Below are 17683 nucleotides of genomic sequence, written 5' to 3'. Positions count from 1 at the left end.
TTTCTTTCGCCTGGCGCCTCCGTCGACCATCGCCGATGCAAAGGGCGAGGGACTGCCGGGGCCTTGCCGCGACGTGTCGAGAAACGCAATTAAGAAAAAGCACAGCACCATCTGTTGACCGCAGCGGGGAATCCCATTGCTGTACGCAACGCCCCGGACGCGCCGAAATCCCACGTGATATTCAGCACAAGGTTCTCATCGTTTTTAAATGTAATCATTACCGTTGCGTTCGACTGATGATTACCAAACGGTGAGGCAGTGGTCAGTCGGGAGGGCGGATGGCATTCGCCGATTAGCTAGTTATGAGTAAGAGATAGTTACCCAGGTGCCAGTCGGCTTGCTTACTAGTGGGCATGTTTGAGCATACTTCGCCATGCTGGTCAGTAGAAGATAGCGAAGCAGAGTTCGAGGACTGGTTCAGATATCGCTCGCCACCGATTTGCAAGATGTCAGGCTCACGTCGATTTCTGCGGCCCAGGAATCCAACTCAGGTCGTTTAAAACATCCCTCTATCTGTGGGCTGGAGCAGCATAATATGTAGAGAGCCACAGAGCTTGGGAAATTATTGGTGCAGGCCCGCCACGTGGCTGCCTGCCTTCCTACACGTCTGTGGTTTCTAATTGCGCCTTTGAACCCAACAACCCGAGTTCAATTCCTGGTCAGTGGTAAGCAATACGAATCAGACCAGGCACCCCTCCCGCCCCGAACAACTCTTCACCGACCCGCACTGACTAACGTGGTGAAGTATGGTCAAACTACATGACTGATACGATGTGGTGAGGCCTTCATCCAGCAGTGGACAGAGCTGTACCATTTTTTTTATTCATGATTATACTACTTGGCAACTGGATTATTTGTTGTATAGGCTAAGCGACTTCATTATAAAATAAACGATAACACACGTATATTTAACGACATGCTCACGAGATCTAACCCAAACACCTCTTATGGATAATACTGATCGTGAGAGCCTGTGTGTTAACGAAAATACAATTAACGCACGATGAATATTCGACATCCAGAGAAAGTCATAAAAACACCTCTAGTCAACTCGAGATGCGATGAACATACGGGGGCAAGCACACAATTATTAACACGTTTTGAATCTCAGCGGAAAAGCAGTGCTGACATGCTCCAAGCCCTCTTTGTAAAGAGGGAATTTATAGCAAAAATTTGCAATTACAAATTCTTCCTGGTGTGCCACTTTTCTCGGCACGCCGATTTAAAAAAAAAAAACACCCACTGATGCTGTGAACATTTGTTGAACAAAGACGGGAAGTCATGGCGAAAACTGGAATGGAGACAAAAGGACAATGTGATGACAGTCACATTCATTAGCGCCCTAGATCTGCAAACATCACATCAAAGCAAAATGTGGATGCAAGGTTTTAATTTTATTTTAGTTTCGCAAAAAAGGTGAGACACTCCAATTGAAATATATGACGCAAAAAAAATGTTTTTTGCCGAATAGTAGTTGATAATTGTTCATTAACCAAAAATACTATGGTAGAAAATACGTAAGCATTTCATGTAACAGACAAACACATATGTATATATTATATGCCCGTACTCTGTTGTGCTAAAAAAAATATTTCAGAAACAGAGGCACACAGATTATTCTATTATCGAATTATTATGGAAACCATTCTGTATAAAATGGAAGATAATTACCACGCGTTAGTGAAGTTAATTACGCTAAAGGTTGAGAAAATAGATGGGGGGTTTTTTATCAGATTTGCCGCAAATTATAAATGTGTCAGCCCCCTCCAGCGGTGTAAGATGACACGCCTCTTATTCGTGCAGGAAAAACCGGGACACACAAAAAACCCAGTGGGGCACCCACAGGGACTCAAATCCTACCTACAGTGACCTAATTTCCTGACCACCAAACAGTATCAACTTGTAGACCCCGTGAGGAGGGGTCTGGGGGGTGAAAATAAAAACAGTACAAGGTTGAATTAATTCAACCTCTGTTATACCTAACAAGCGAAAACCGAAGAGCAAGTGAAGTGTCGATACTTTTTGGAATGACGAAGATGAGATGCCGAATATAAGGCTCACCCTTGCGGGAGCAAGCCCAGCTTTGCTTATATCCCAAGCAGTGTGCTTGTATCAGATTTTGGTACTTGGCCTCCCCCCCCGCCCCCCCGCCCCCCCGCCCAGTGTAATGAAAGCACCGCGTTGCTTTATGTCGGGGCTGTGCACGTGTAAACGTGCGATTACATTCGTTGGAACAAAACTCGACCAGCTCTCTCGTGCGAGCAGGACGCAACGTCGTGCGCGTCATTTGAACAGGACGAAGCGCACGCCGTATTATCAGCGCGTGGTTTTACTGGTAAAAAAAAAAAATGCAACGGGCGTTGCACGTCGCGTGCGTAACACATCGTGGGGGCAGTAAAGCACAGAGCGTCGCGCGGTGCGGAGACGCGTCGCCCAGGGGGTCGGGGTACAATAAAAAACCCCGCCAAGCGATCGGGGGAAGTCATTAAGTACATTTATGAACGCGCAACTCCCATCGCCTCGGTTATTGCGAGTGCGAGACGTGGGGGGTTTCGGACACACCGCCTTTCACGTGTTAAACCCAACTGCACCTCCCATTAGCCCGGTTGGCTGCGTACGGTGCGAAAAAAGTTCGACGCACGTACACACGGCACGCTTCGCGACCTATCCCCTCGGCTACAGCTGATACCACGCGAGTTAAACCAAGCCGTCTCATGTCCCATCCCGTCGACACAGAAGCTGATAATTATTTTCCTACTCAACATCTGAATACCCCCCCCCCCTCTTAATTTCCCCGCCACCGCCCACCACCGCGTCACTCAGCCCCCCACATCCCGTAGGCCCCGACTGGAAGGCCGCGTGCTTACCTTCCTGCAGGGCCTGGAAGGGGTTGTCTCCCTCCACGGTGCGGATCGAGTAGGTGATCTGCTCGCTCTGCAGGATCTCCTCGTTGGCGTTGATGTCGGCCACGGCCAGGCTGAACGCCTCCTGGTCCTTGAGCGCCGACTCCTCGAAGATCGCCCCTGGGTCGACGGCGCCGGGAAGGGAGCAAGGGGGGAGGAGGGGGAGGAAGGTGAGGGAGAGAGAACACAGGTTGAGCGAGTAACTCGGTTTTGTCCTTTTTGACATTTTGATGCCGATTGTCGCGACCAGTCGTCACGAGGATGAAGTTTGCATTTGGAATCCCTCGCGGTGCGGTGCGTCATCCCATCCTGTGACGGCACAACCTGTGCAAGAAGATATCACAGAACTACTTGCGAGATTCCTCCGAGTGACCTCGCACACGCGTGGAGTCGTTTGTTTCACCGCAATCCAAAATGTATATTTCCCCCCCCCCAGAGCTATCCAAATTAATGCGATGGGTTTTTTTTCCCTTTCTGAGCAGTCGTTGCTGGCCGGACTGAGACCGCCATCAACTCACTTGACTTAAAAAAAAAATCCACTTTATTCACAGCGGGGCACTGAGATTTAAGATCCCAGCGGCGGTGCTGGCTCGGAGCTCTGACCCCGTGATCCACTTATAACCCTCACTGGTTATTCCACGAGGTTTATTTTGTTTAAGAGCAAGGCACGAGCGTAGATGTGAGATTGCTTGACAGGAATCTCGGGAGGTAGGTTTGTGACGTCTCCTTCTGCGAGCCATCCTCCTCGAACACGAGATGGACTGCCCTGCAGGACACTCGCGAGTGGACACTTCGTCTTAGAACCTGACATCGACAGTGCGCTTGGAATAAAATTGTGTGTGGGACGTGGGGGGGGGAACAAAATACAAAAAACGAAAGAACAATTCCCATCGCACGGCATACCGGGCATGCGTGTGTATTCCTTCACCCTGGCCACCCACGTGACGATTCCTGGCCACGATGCACACCGGTGGGCACGTGGATGTCTGAACCTGGACAGGGCCCCTTTTCTAGAAAAGACTCGGCCAAAAATAAATGCCGAGCCAATTTCAGGAAAATGCAGTCGGGCGGATGTTTTGTAGATTACACTGCTCCCCTGCGTGTGATCCTGCCTGTCACTGGTGCTCAATGACAGCAATTGTCCCAGTAGTCTATGAGGTTAGACCAAGGATCTCCGTGTTTTTCTTGCCTATATTATACGCGCGAGCCTGCCGGTGTATTCATTTCCAGCGTGCGTTGGTGTGTAGGATGATGGCAGTCCTTGTCGCACGCTGGTGGGTGGACGCGTTTGTATAAATATCTGGAGAGGGTGACATCCTCCTTGATAACAATGTCACGATAACTGTTATCAGCTCCAACTCGCAGAATTACCCTTCCGTGCTTGTACCCAATGCCGCAACACGCCCTGTCACCCCAACACCTTCACTGTGACCAACTGCCATTAATCCTCCCTTCAGCCATTTCAGGCTGTTTGGGGCAAGTGCTGTTAGCGAGTCCCTAGGAAAGCCTGGCAGGGCACACGAGGCACTTGGTGCGACCAGCACCATGCCTGGCCGCCTTTGTCTCCCCGGTGCTGATGTCCACGAACCGCACGCCAAGTACTCATTGAAGGACGAGTTGACCTCAGGGAGGCCCGCTACCGGCCCAGATATCCGTCGCTGATGTTGACCACGAGCGGGAATCGAACTCGGGTGGCCGAGTTGTCATCGCAGCGCACCAACCGCTACACTATCGCTCTCCACTAAACACACACACACACACGTGCACACGCGCGTAAAAATTCAGGCCTCTCTGCCACCCACCTAACAAAAAGTTCCCACCCTCTTGCACCCAACAATGCCGAATGCGAACATAGCTGCCGTCACCATAGCAGCCACTCAAACCCAGCTTGCATCGTGATATGCCCAGTAAAAAAAAAAACACCCAATAAAAGACCGAAATTGTAAAATACATTAAGATGTGTTGTCACGGTTTGACGACACACATCTAAGCAGAATCCCACACATCCGAACAGCAACGCACTGTCTAGTTCCCTGGCATTTGTCGGCGATCGTCATGGAAATGATGTGCTTCTTCAATATCAGATCTGTTCAACACGTAGGCTTTTGCGACCAATATTATCCAATATAAAGGTGGTTTCTAATGGGTTAGACAGTGTAAATATAAGATGTGTCATTAAAAGCCGCCACCACGCATCCGTTGTAAAGTTCTGCACACAGAAGCCCCTCAGTGCAAGTTGCCATCGCCGAATATCACCTGGCACGGCACAGCCTCAGGATTGTCAGCGATGTAGCCGAGAAGAAAGGTAAAACAGATTCTGCGGCACCGTTTTCATAAAGAAAAAAAAATAAACTACTCTCCCGTTGATCAATGAATTTCTTACACGTGGCGCTTTGCTGTTTATTTAAGTCGCTTAAAATTGTCAATGCAATTGTTGGGAATGCAAGTTCTGTACACTTGCCTCTCGAGGTGTTAAGAGGTGTTAAGACCAAATCTTTACGTGCAGGGGGGGGGGGGGGGGTGGCGGCTGTTGGTTTCATTGACGTTTACAAAAGCGATGGGCTTATCATTACAGCAGTTGTCGTGGCTTTTGTGCGCTCAGGAGTGGGATCGCTCAATGAACGTGATCTATTTAGAATTGGCTCGGAAGGTGGGCGTGTGTTGTTACTCGCATGCGCGCACCTGTGGTCGGAATTATGAGAGGAGGAAAATCACCGGCCGGTCTTTATTCCGTTCGTTAATTGTCTCACTCTTCATGCATAAAACGTGTTTCAGGGGCTGAGAATCTTTTTGGGGCAAGAATGCAAGGTTGTTTTTCATTCTGACCACCTTTCCCATCTTCTGGCATAAATATTCGTGCCGTTGCGATAGTCTGTGTGCTATAAAGCGTGGGGGCGAATACCAAAAGTTCAAACGGTGCAGGTAATTTGCTTCCTTGCGTAAATGCTTGAGACAGCACTTAAATTTGATTTCAAATTAAGCTCAGCATTGTTCGGGTGACACTGGGGGGGGTTTCAGCTTACCCGTGCAACTTATTTTCATTACTGCCCCCCCCCCCCCGCCCGCCCCGTATTAGTTCAAGGTGCGTCCATTAAGTTTCATATCGTCAAAGCGCTTTCACACGAGAAACTTTACATATTTTATTTTTTTCGGAGGGGGGCCTCGGAATTATTTTTAATGGCAGAGCCATTTATTTAACCGTGAGCCGCGTGACATCTCGAAGCCGGGAAACGGGCATCAGCAGCAGCCTTAAAATAAATCTAGATTTTTTTTTGTTCCCTTTCCAAGTCAATTGGTAAATGAGACAAATTTTGGCTCCAGCTGGGTTAACGTGCATGGCCTGCCTGTCTAGCTTGCCTGGCCTGTCTGGGTGTGCCTTCGTGCGGCAGGAATGAAGTTGAATCCACACGCAATTGACGGGGATCACGGGAATTCGAAACCAGATGGGAGATACAAAAGACCGGGGGGGGGGGGCGGTCGTGAGTGGGGGGCATTACATTATGCTTCATGTTTTTAATGAGCGTTTTGGCCCAATGCTCATAATTAATCCGCGGGCCATCATTAACACGAACACACACTGGCCTAATAGTTATCTTAATAAGGTTGGTTATTATGTTCGTTTCGTGTTAATGGCGCGAGTGTTGTGACATTTCGCGCGTAATCAAGCGTGCATAATAAGCGTTTTCATCTCGATACACACCTGCACGCCAGTGGGCAGACCATTGTTATTCATGGCTTTGCTTACAAAGCCGTGCGGTTTGTTTCAGTCTCCTCCTCCTTTCTTCTTCTCGGCCACAAGCCCCGCGATTGAACCGGGGGATCGGTGCGCTCGGATTTAATATCCGAGCGAGACGCATTTCGGCCACCAAGGGGGGAGGTCCTTCATCCAGCAGTGGATAAAGGCTCCTTCCAAGCACCAATGGGAAACTTATGACACCGGAGGCGCAAGATATGAATTTTCTTATCAGCGGTAACACACGTAGCATGAAGGGCGAGGTGGTGATATTGCACAAAGACAAATATCCCCCATGTAGCCTTAACAGACTGTAGGGGCAAGTGCTGTTAGCGAGCACCTATGAAGGCCGGTAACGGTACACGAGGGGGTGGGTGGCCAGCACCACGTCCGACCGCCTTTGTCTCCCTAGTGGCAATGTTTACACACCGCACCAGGTACTCATTTGAGGCTGAGTCGACCTAGGGGAGGCCCGGGACCGGTTCAGATAATCGTCACTGGTGTTGGCCGTGAGCGGGAATCAAACTCGGATCTTAAGGTTCGTACCTCGGTAACCGCTATACTAACGCTCCCCAGACACACAGCACACACACGGCCACACAAACACACAGGGCCACACACATACACTTGTTTGAAATTTTACTTTGCATTGCTTTGTCCTTTCCCGTCTCGGACAAGCATTGCCAGGGTGCACGCTCGATGTGTGTTTGACGACCCGAAAACCTACTGGACGTCTGTGGAAAAAAGAGCTTCATAGCTCATCGGATTCCCCCTGCAGTCGAAATAAACAATCTCGTTCTGTGCTACCGCTTAACGTCATTGCACAGCGCAGCACTCCCAGTGTCTGGATTTCATGTGCAAGGAGCGTCCAAGAGTCACCTAAATCAGAGCAAGCGTGTCTAGACTCCTGCATGCGTGTTTACAGGACAGACTCTGTGCTCAGTTTAGCAAATTTAGAATAGACGAGTGCGAATTCAGGTGGGGATTTACTTAGCCCCATCACTGATGTCACCTTCCTCATCAATTATAAAAATCGTTATCATATCATCGTCACCGACATCATCTTTTTGGTGCTGTGTTTTTAACGGCAGCTCGTTGGTCGTCATCTTTACCATCCTACTCCATCCTCTGCCCTCATCTTCATACCCACACAGATCATTGTTCCTTCACCCACCTCCAACATCCTGATCCTCAGCCTTGCTTTCAATCTCCTCCCCCCCCATTCATGCTTCTGCCTACGGTGTCCTACAGGAAGCCATCTCCCTGTGGAATGCGCCACATCCGGTTCGTCTTTCTCTTTCCACTGCCATTCACGAAGACGATCATTTATTTCATCATCGTAAATTGTGAAAACATGAATTATCAAATGATGAAAATAACGATTGATTAAATAATAAAAATATCATCACCAACAACATCACAAATTACATAATCAATAATTATTGTTACATCATTAATGATCAAATCTACAGCAAGTTTCAAATAACAAATAAAATAATAACATTAAATTGTATTATTAAATCACCATCATAATTAGTCATGATATATTAATGGTCAAACCAGTTACACTATAAAAGCATTCATTGTAGAATCATCTCAACCACGCATCAAATCATGAACTTCCAGAATCATAATACTTATCAAATAACTCATTTATAGAATCATTGGCCAATTATCAAGCGATTCATTATCCAATGACAATGTTGGTCAATCATACCGAACGTTAGGGTATGCGGTTGTTGGCAAGTTCAGGTATCCGTTGCTCTCTTACAGATTACAGCTGCCAACCACGAGGCACGGGGGGGGGGGTGTAATCTCGAGAGCTGTTTCAAGACCGCCAAGAAGAAGATGGGTCATTGAAAACGGCAACACCTTGAATTTGTGTCTGGTCCAGAGCGACTCCTTCCACGCATTGCACACGAAACAGCCCGAAGCAGTTGACAGATACGTGGACTTTGGTGAAGCCACCGTCTGTGAGGCACGAGGAGCGATGGGGCCCTATCTGGGCTGCTGCCTCTGCTTATCTCAGCTCAGGGGCAAGCAGAAGCTCATTGTGGGGGCACCCATTCAAATGTGGAGGAGGAGACCCATGGTGTAAACTGAACTAAAACGCAACTACTTTTTTTATTTTACCAGGTAAGGCCCACTGAGCTATGAAGCACTTTTTTTAAGAAGCAACCTGGCCACGGACGATAGCTCAACGAAGTGGCTTAGCGTGTGGAAATCTATAGCAGCCAAATACTCGAAACGCATGTTTCAAAATACGGAGGGATGACCCAGGAGAAAAAATCCATGCGACCAAGGTGAGAACATGCAAACTCCAAATATGCATGCATCATGGTCGGGATGAAACCCACGACTTCCTGCATGGCAGGCAAGGGAGGCAACATGAGCAAGTCAAGGGTATTAGTAGAAGGGGCAGCGGGGAAGGAGAAACTATGGGAGTCACGGATGAGTAGAGTGAACACTGAATATAACCAGATATACACCCATTTCAAACCTTTTAAAACAGTCTGCCTCAGCAGCAGACCATGCTTTCCCACCTGATGATGGACGCTTGTGTTGCGCCCGAAACGTCGTGATTTATGTTATACCTACGTGACTTTACCGAAAGAACCAAAGAGTATGGATTCCTGCAGTCATTAAAGCTTCAAATCAAAATGGAATACTGCAGTTGATGTTATCGTTGTTGAATGGGAAATGTCCCATGGAATAATAAACACAAACACTTGCGTATCCAGGTAAGCCTCATCGCGCCTCTATTTTTTTGAGGAGGGTGCTGCTGCTCGATTTGGACGTTTAAGCAATTCCACGAATGAGCGTTCACTTTGACGTGGCATACAACGGGAGGAACCTGAGAAGACCCACCCATTAATATATGATGCGGAGAAGAATCTCACTCATAGCTTCAGGCAAATTCAAGAAATCCATTGCTGTGCTGCCAGCAACTGATCACCTCGCAACCCCAAACCTATAAACAAACGCCCGATATTCTCAGACAGCCTCCTACGTGAGTATGAACCAGGCTGGACCTGCTTAGCTTCTGAGATTAGGCGCTTACATGCATTGTGATTCTCCGTGTAGACATGCGGCACACACACGCAGACACCCTGGCTTAGTATACCATATGCTATACAAATACAGAGTAATCAGTTTAGAGATACCCCACTGATTTCTAATCAACTTCATATTTTTAATAATCTCGGCCTATGCATCGGTGAATGTTGGAAGCACATCACACTGGCCAGAGTGGGCAAATGCATCAGGAGTGTTACAATTAAGTTTTAACTTATGTTTTTACCTTTACAATTTCTAACGTTAGAATATTATGCGCCTTCAAATTCTGCAGAACCTATTTTTTTTTACAAATCACCAATTTAATCGATACATAATAATAACAAATACCAAAAATAGAACAATGATTACACTATGTAAACACCATTTTTGTCCCTGTGTAGCACGTGTTATTTTTTAATTACTTATGCCTAAAAAGTAAATAAAATGGCTATCATTCCCAATAAACTTTGCTTTTGTGACCAGGACTTTACGTGAAGGAATGACACAAATGCACACCACGTTTTCTCACGGAAAATAAGTAAATTTCAAAATATCACTGTCCTGGTCACAAAAGCAAAGTTTGTGGGGAATAATAGCCATCATCTGTACTTTTGAGGCATTAGCAATTAGTAAACACTACCCAGGAACAACAAAAAAAACAAATTTTGATTTAAAGCTTTCGTGACTGCAGTAATTCATATTCTTAGCTCTTTCGGTAAAGTCACGTTGAAGGGAAACAATAATATATATTTTATTATTTAATTGTTTCCCTTCAACGTGACTTTACCGAAAGAGCTAAGAAAAAAAAAAATTGTTACAGTGTAATTATTATTGTTACAGTATTTCAGAAAGAAAACCATTTCGTCGGGACATTCTGCATTTTCTACAAGCACTTTTTTTTTTCGTTAAACCACTAGCAACGATAATCGCGATACGACGATACTGCTCGCAACGGATTCGATACGATCATCGCGGCCAGAATCTCGAGTTATCGGTCCACATCGTGACAGGGCCCCACCCCAACGCGTTTCGCATTCGCGCAACGCGCCCCCTACCGGGGCGGTTTGAGAATGCCGTGGACGCGCACAGCCCCAGCGTGGCGGCGGTGGTGGGGGAGGAGGAGTAGGAGGGTGAATGCATGGTGATGAATTGAATTAATTGGGGAGTTTTGTTTTATTTAATAATTTACACATCATCCTCTCGCACGTGGCGCCTCATCACTCTCGACAAACAAAACCCGGCGCCACGCGCTCTTCTCCGAATGGGATTTAGCCCCGTGGGTAGGGGTTGTGGGGACCTTTTTTTGTTGTTGTTTTGTTTAGACGATGGCGCCGTTATTACAGCCGAGCCGCATTGAGAAGGCAACGTTGATCACGGGCACGGAATGGAATTATGACAGAGGGTGGGCAGGGGGGGGGGGGGGGTCGGGACGCGTCATAGCTGGGCAGCGAGAGGGGTCGATGGGCCGGTGATGGACGAGGCTGGTGACGGAATCGCAGTCAAAGGAGGGAGCGCGCAACAACCAGGGGGGGGGCGAGCACCGTGAAGAAGGTGCGCGTGAGATGGGTGGGTGGTAGCTGCGCTCAGGGGGAGTGTGGAGGCCTTCATTGGCACGCATTCGTGCACTCGGACAAAGATCTCATTTACCGCCGTTTACGTATCTCTGGAGACAAGTGCCGTTAGCGAGCACGGGGTGTGACGTAACCACCACCACCACCATGCCCGGCCGCCTTTGTCTCCCTACCCTTTGCTACCATCGCCACAACGCATGCAGGTACTGCACTCATTGAAGGCCGAGTGAACCGACGGTAGCTATCGCTCACCGCCGATGTTTCGCCATTGCCGAGATTCGAACTCAGAAAGCGCCTAACCACACACGCAACCTACCACTGTGATTGTATATAGCCTTGCCCTGTGACGAATGTTTATAAAAATGTCCATACTTGAGTGAATGGCTGAGGACCTGAGTATGAGGATTTCAAAGACCTCAGCCATGGTCCGAAATTAGCGTTTGTATTATTGGCCAATGTATTGCTACCTCATCATCATCCTCAGTCATGATCAATCCACTGCTGGATGAAGACCTCTCCAAGCCGTCACAGTTCATCAACGTAAAAAAAAACTGCCTCGCACTTTCCTGCCCACCAGCTGATGTCATTGCGACATCACGATTCTTTGGCCATCTGCCACCATCATCATCATCATCATCCTCCCTTCGAGCGACGTGTCCTACCTAAGCCCACGTATTTCTATTCAGAGTTTGAATGGAGCTTTTAACCTTTAACTCGTCCTAATCCAAGTACGTCCTCTAATTAACGTGCCCATCTTTCTGTCTGTCGATGGAGTTAGCCCAGCATGCGTCTCTCCCACGCTTCTCTGTACACATTTCCATGTCACATTTTATAAATGTGTCTGAACCATACGCCATACATAGCAGATCATTATGTGATGCTGCCGCTGCTGCTGCTACGTTGGTAGTGGTGCACAAGCACAGTTAATGACGAACATTCACATTCGGTACTAAAACGAAACACCTAAAAGGTGACGTTCTTTGGCAATAGCACTTCCACACAGCACGTCATGCATGGCAGGTAGCACCCATCGATGAAGAACACCGTTCTTCTTCTGGCGCATTGATCAACGCGAACACGTGTGCATCTTTCGTAACATGTACATGTCAGAATCAGGATATTTATGTTTAGTCGAGGAGGAATCCGATGATCTCTAAAGCTCTTGTTCAAAAATGTCCAGTAGGGTCGGGTCAGAAGGTCACAACAACAAACAGCACAAACACTGTGGCAGTGCAACCTATAGGACAGGTAAACAAATAACTGATACAATTAAAATTAAACTTTCTTTTTTTAATCTTATCAGGTAAAGCTCACCGGCATTAGTTTAATTTTAGAAGCGACGTGGCGAATAATGATAGCTCAACAAAGTGGCTCATCGTGTGGAAATTTATAGAAGCAAAATAATCTAACTCATCTAAACATGGGGGTATAATATCCAGCATGAGCATATTGATTATACCCCAAGCCCCCTCCTCCTCCGTGTGTCTATGCGGGACACACGGGGGGGGGGGGGAGTGACTCACGCAAGCTCACACACCAGTGCACGTTTGGGCCGAGACACTGAAACGAGACCCCGACTTGCATAGTAATGGGGGCATGGAAACGCCGTAAGGCTCGCCCATAGAGACGCCCAAAGAAAGGGAAGCATTTCCTCCATTGTAGCGCACCGAAGTGGCGTGGGCGAGCAAGTTGCACGCCGCCGCCACCACCACCACCAACAACAACCGCCGTCTCGCCATTAGCTGTGGGTGAGTGAAGGGGGGTGGGGGGCAGTAGCTGCAGCAGAAACAGCGAATAAAGAGCACCGATTGCGCGAGATTCGCGTAGAACGGACGACGACGACGATGATCTCAATTGAATACAAGGAAACAGAAAAATAATTGCGCTGGCTTGGACTGCTTTTTCCTAATTGAGTTTGTCACAGAAGCTGTGCCGCTGCTTGGTGGAAATGAGCATGGGATGCGCGCGCGCACAAAACAAGTCAAAGATCACCCGTATAGCCCACATAGGTTGTAAAGGCAAGTGCTGTTCGCGAGCACCGGTGGAAGGTGCACAAGGGGGTGGTGGTGTGGCTCGCGCCACGCCCGCTCGCCTTTGGCTCCCCCAGAGTTCTGATGTTTCCACACCGTCGTAACGTGAACCCATTTGTGGTCGAGTCGACCTCGAGGAGGCCCAGGAACGGTTCAGATGACACTGATGTATGCTAGCCGTGGCCGGGAATCAAATCCGTAAGGACACACGCGCACACGTAGTATACACGCACACGTAGTATACACGCACACGTGCCCTCTCGCGCGCGCACACACACGAGCAGGATAAATTGGATTTTCTCTGCACGTGGTCATCAGCTTTGGAATTCCCTTTTGGCCTCGCCGCAAATATTGCTTGGACCTCAGTGAAGGCTCACGACCGGTGCGTGTCCTTGAATGAGTCACCTGACAAAAGCTGGTCATGGTGTGAGTCACTCACCTTGGGTCATGAATTTACGCGAGACCACGCTATATTACACTTTGTAAATGGTAATTATCAACCAGTCTAATCCACTGCTGTGTCATTGGTATATTTGGGAAACGGGAGAGAGAGAGACCGGCTTCACTGATATATTTGCTGCAAACTCCGATTGCCGGGTTCATAGCACAGTGCGCTAACCACTGTGCCACCACTCACCCTCCCCCCCATTCTTACACACATCTCAGATAAATAGCAAAACTTTTGATTTTCCTTCCTAGAAAATATCTCCAACAAACGCCAATCACTGAATATCGGATTCATCAGGATTTGAGAAACGTTGTGCTATCGATGATATTTAAGGGCCCTCGAAAATATAATGTTCCAATGTCTGAATTTGTTTTCATATATAGAGAGTAAACATATCGGCCGTCAAGTCTTCTTGTCGAGTTGCGGCGTAGTGCATTCCATGAATACTGAACAAGCCGCACAAAAACGCTAATTTGCAACGCTTTTCAGAAGACAAAACAAACCTTGGCAGAGTTTAAGGTTGGTAAAAGAGTGCTTTTGGTTCGCCAACCCAAACCAGCAATATACAGTAGTTTACCATTAATACATACCCAGCCCCTTCCCATGAAGAGCGTAAACCCAGAACACGTTCATTAAAACGTATTTCTTTTTCATTGCCATTAGCCATTTGCATGTTTCCCGTAGGCCATTCAGAAATTGCACGGTCTTGCACGCAAACTCAAAGTGGACGCCGAATTGAAAATGATCCAATTTACCACACTCGTGACTGATACGTGTGTACGTAAAGTGTGCACCACGTTAGTGTTTGTGGAAGGCAACCGCGTGGACGTGTGTGTGTGTCTGTGTGTGTGCGTCTGTGTGTGGTGTGTAAACATTGCCACTAGGGAGACAAAGGCGGTCGGGCGTGGTGTTGGCCACCCACCCCCTCGTGTACCGTTCCGGCCTTCATAGGTGCTCGCTAACAGCGCTTGCCCCTACAGTCTGTTAAGGCTATATGGGGGATCTTTGTTTGTCTGTGTGTGTGGGGAGCGATAGTGTAGCGGTTAGCGCGCTGCGCTACAAACCTGGCGACCCGGGTTCGATTTTCGCTCACGGCCAACATCAGTTACGATTATCTGAACCGGTCCTGGGCCTCCCCTAGGTCGACTCGGCCTCAAATGAGTACCTGGTGCGGTGTGTAAACATAGGTGCTCGCTAACAGCACTTGCCCCTACAGTCTGTTAAGGCTATACGGGGGATCTTTGTCTTTGTGGGTGTGTGTGTGTGTGTGTCTGCGTGTGTGTGGGGAGCGGTAGTGTAGCGGTTTGCGCGCTGCGAACCGAGTCCGACTCCCGCTCACGGCCGACACCAGCGACGATTATCTGAACCGGTCCTGAGCTTCCTCCCCTAGGCCGTCTCAGCCTTAAACGAGGACTACACGGTACGGTGTGTAAACATCAGACAATGGGGAGATAAAGACGGCCGGGGCGCGGGGTTGGTCACCCACCCCCCTCCGTGTGCCGTGTGGGGCTTAATAGGTGTTCGCTAACGGCACTTTCCCCAGCAGCCTGTTGAGGCTGTACGGGGGCGTCTTTCCTTTTGTGTGCGCGCGCGCGCGCTCCATGCCAATTACAGATATCTCCCGGACTGCGCCTGCTACCGTCAGGCAAAAGCAGGTTTCTTTTTTTATTTGCCTGGTTAGTTACAAGTGCACCTGGCAGGGCTTGCCAGGTGCGGTAGTTTAGGCGTCGCTCAGTGCCGAGTGATTGCTCCCCCGTCACGTGGTGGGATTGCTACGCGTTTCCCACGAGGGTTTTTCTTTCATCCTCTCCCTCGCTCTCCCCGCGTGCAGAGGGCCACTCGTCGATGGGATCGTCGAAAGATCCCAATGTCTACGGGGGGGACTCTCCGACATTTGCAGGGACTCGCCGATTAATTTTCGTGGTTAAATGGTTGGCACTCTCGAAACCCCCATAGGCATCATTTTGACGTCGCTCCAGTCTTTTTTGTCCAATTAAATTCTCTCTTCTTTTTCTTGTTAATAAAACAAAGTGTAAACCGTCACACCTTCTGCGGTACGTAAACCCACACGCACTGGCACAAGCGTGCCGCCATGCCGATGCATGCGGGATTATCGCAAGATTTAGAGCTGTAGATTTTTAGTGTGCACACCAACGGGGAAGACGAGACCGCATCTCGTTTCACCTCCACGCAATGCGGTCAATTCCCGGTTCCCATACGAGTTAGTAGGTAGCGGGGCCATTACGTGGGGGTTTGCTGTACAGGTGTGTGGGAGTTTAGGTCGGTCATTGGGGGTTGATTCACCATACTTCACCGGGCTGCCGACTGCGTGGATAGGATCTATTTCGCATGCGGGTTATGGCGAAGGGGCGGGTATGGCTATGTGTGGGTATGTGCACAATTCTATAAAGACAACGGTTCCCACGATAGTCTTAACAGGCTGTAGGGGGCAAGTGCTGTTAGCGAGTCGCATCAATGAAGGCTGGCACGGCGCACGAGGGGGTGGGTGGCCAACACCACGGCCGGCCGCCTTTGTCTCCCCAAGTGGCGATGTTTACGCACCGCAACAGGTACTCATTTGAGGCCGAGTCAACCTAGGGGAGGCCCAGTACTTGGGTTGCCGGGTTCGTAGCGCGCTAACCGCTACACTACCGCTCCCTACAAGGATCCATAACCGCGCGTTCACCGCTAAGTGGCGGTGATGTCACAACGGCGCCTGGTGCCATGCTAGGTGCACTTTTAAGCCATATAGACACACACACACACACGAGTGCACTGCACTATGAACCCGGGCAACCGAGTTCGACTCCCTACCACGTCTAAACGTCGTAGTCGAACGACATCTAGACCGTTTCCCGGAGCGGACCAGCGTGGTGAAGTATGGCCAAACAATCCCCGCGACCGACGCGCCGTTTTGGGAAGGCGTTCCATCCAGCAGTGGATTCGCAGAAAGGCTGTTCACACTCGAAAGTCTCGGTGCTTGCAAATTCTCCCCATCACGCCCACTGCTCGCCCCGTGTAATCGCGCAGCCTGTAGAGGCGACTGCTGTTAACGAGCTCCAGGTGCGTGAACAGTACTCGGCAATATCTCAACTCACGCGCCTTCATGTTTACACACCGACTGCATCAGGAACTCGTTTAAGGCTGAGCCTACCTAGGGGGATGACGGGTACAGGTTGGGATAGTAGTTTATGGAATTGCTGGGTACGGTGGCATGATTGTGATAACTATACCAAGCCGTGCACAAACACACAAAGACACGGACACATAATTAGACAAAGACAAACGCGTAGACATTCTACAAAGACAAAAAGGCAAAGATCCCCCGTACAGCCTCAACAGACTGTTGGGGCAAGGACACCAGAACGGCACACGAGGAGGTGGGGGTGGCCAGCCCCACGCCCGGCCGCGTTTGTCTCCCCCTGGTGCGATGTTTTTACGCATGGCACCAGGTTACTCATTTAAGTCAACCCAATGCAGGCCGCGGACCGGTTCAGATTATCGTCGCCGGTGTTGGCGATGAGCGGACATCGAAATGTGGTCGCCGAGCACGAAGCGCAGCGCGCAGGCAATTCCACCACCACTCCCCCAATACATTCCACAAAGACAAAGATTCCCCGTTGAGCCTCGACATAATTTCGAGGCAAGTGGTGTCGGCGAGTAGCGCCTACGAAGGCCGGCACGGCATGTAACATAACATACGCACAGGCGTACACAGGTACACACACACGTAGCGCCGCAGATACACGAAGACAAACCACGCGTCCACACGCCGATAGATTCACACAGAAGCGCACATGTACAAAGACAAAGATCACCCGTATAACCTTTAACGGACTGTTGGGGCAAGTGCTGTTCGCGAACGCCTATGCAGGCAGGCAAGGCGCATTTTCTCCCCAGCGCCTGATGTTTACACAATTAAGGCCAAGTCGACCTAGGGG

At 49.1% G+C, this 17683-nt stretch overlaps 1 protein-coding gene across 2 annotated transcripts in view; it reads right to left on the bottom strand.

The window, feature by feature from the left end:
• LOC116951086 (glutamate receptor ionotropic, delta-1-like) overlaps nt 1-17683 on the bottom strand; it is a 292747-nt gene that overhangs the window by 242189 nt on the left and 32875 nt on the right. For both annotated transcript variants that reach the window (XM_076073276.1, XM_032969471.2), the window contains one exon: nt 2868-3023. Coding sequence is in view for 1 of the 2 variants with exons in the window: in XM_032969471.2 (XP_032825362.2) it covers nt 2868-3023 (156 nt within the window). In the remaining variant the exon portion in view is untranslated. The remainder of the gene's footprint in view (nt 1-2867; nt 3024-17683) is intronic.

Source organism: Petromyzon marinus, chromosome 41 (genome assembly GCF_048934315.1).
Source record: "Petromyzon marinus isolate PM22_M1 ecotype Great Lakes invasive population chromosome 41, UKy_Petmar_22M1.pri1.0, whole genome shotgun sequence".
In the NCBI taxonomy this organism is placed as follows: domain Eukaryota; kingdom Metazoa; phylum Chordata; class Hyperoartia; order Petromyzontiformes; family Petromyzontidae; genus Petromyzon; species Petromyzon marinus.
Note: the sequence above shows the minus strand (reverse complement) of the source record. Positions and strands in the feature narration are given on the sequence as shown.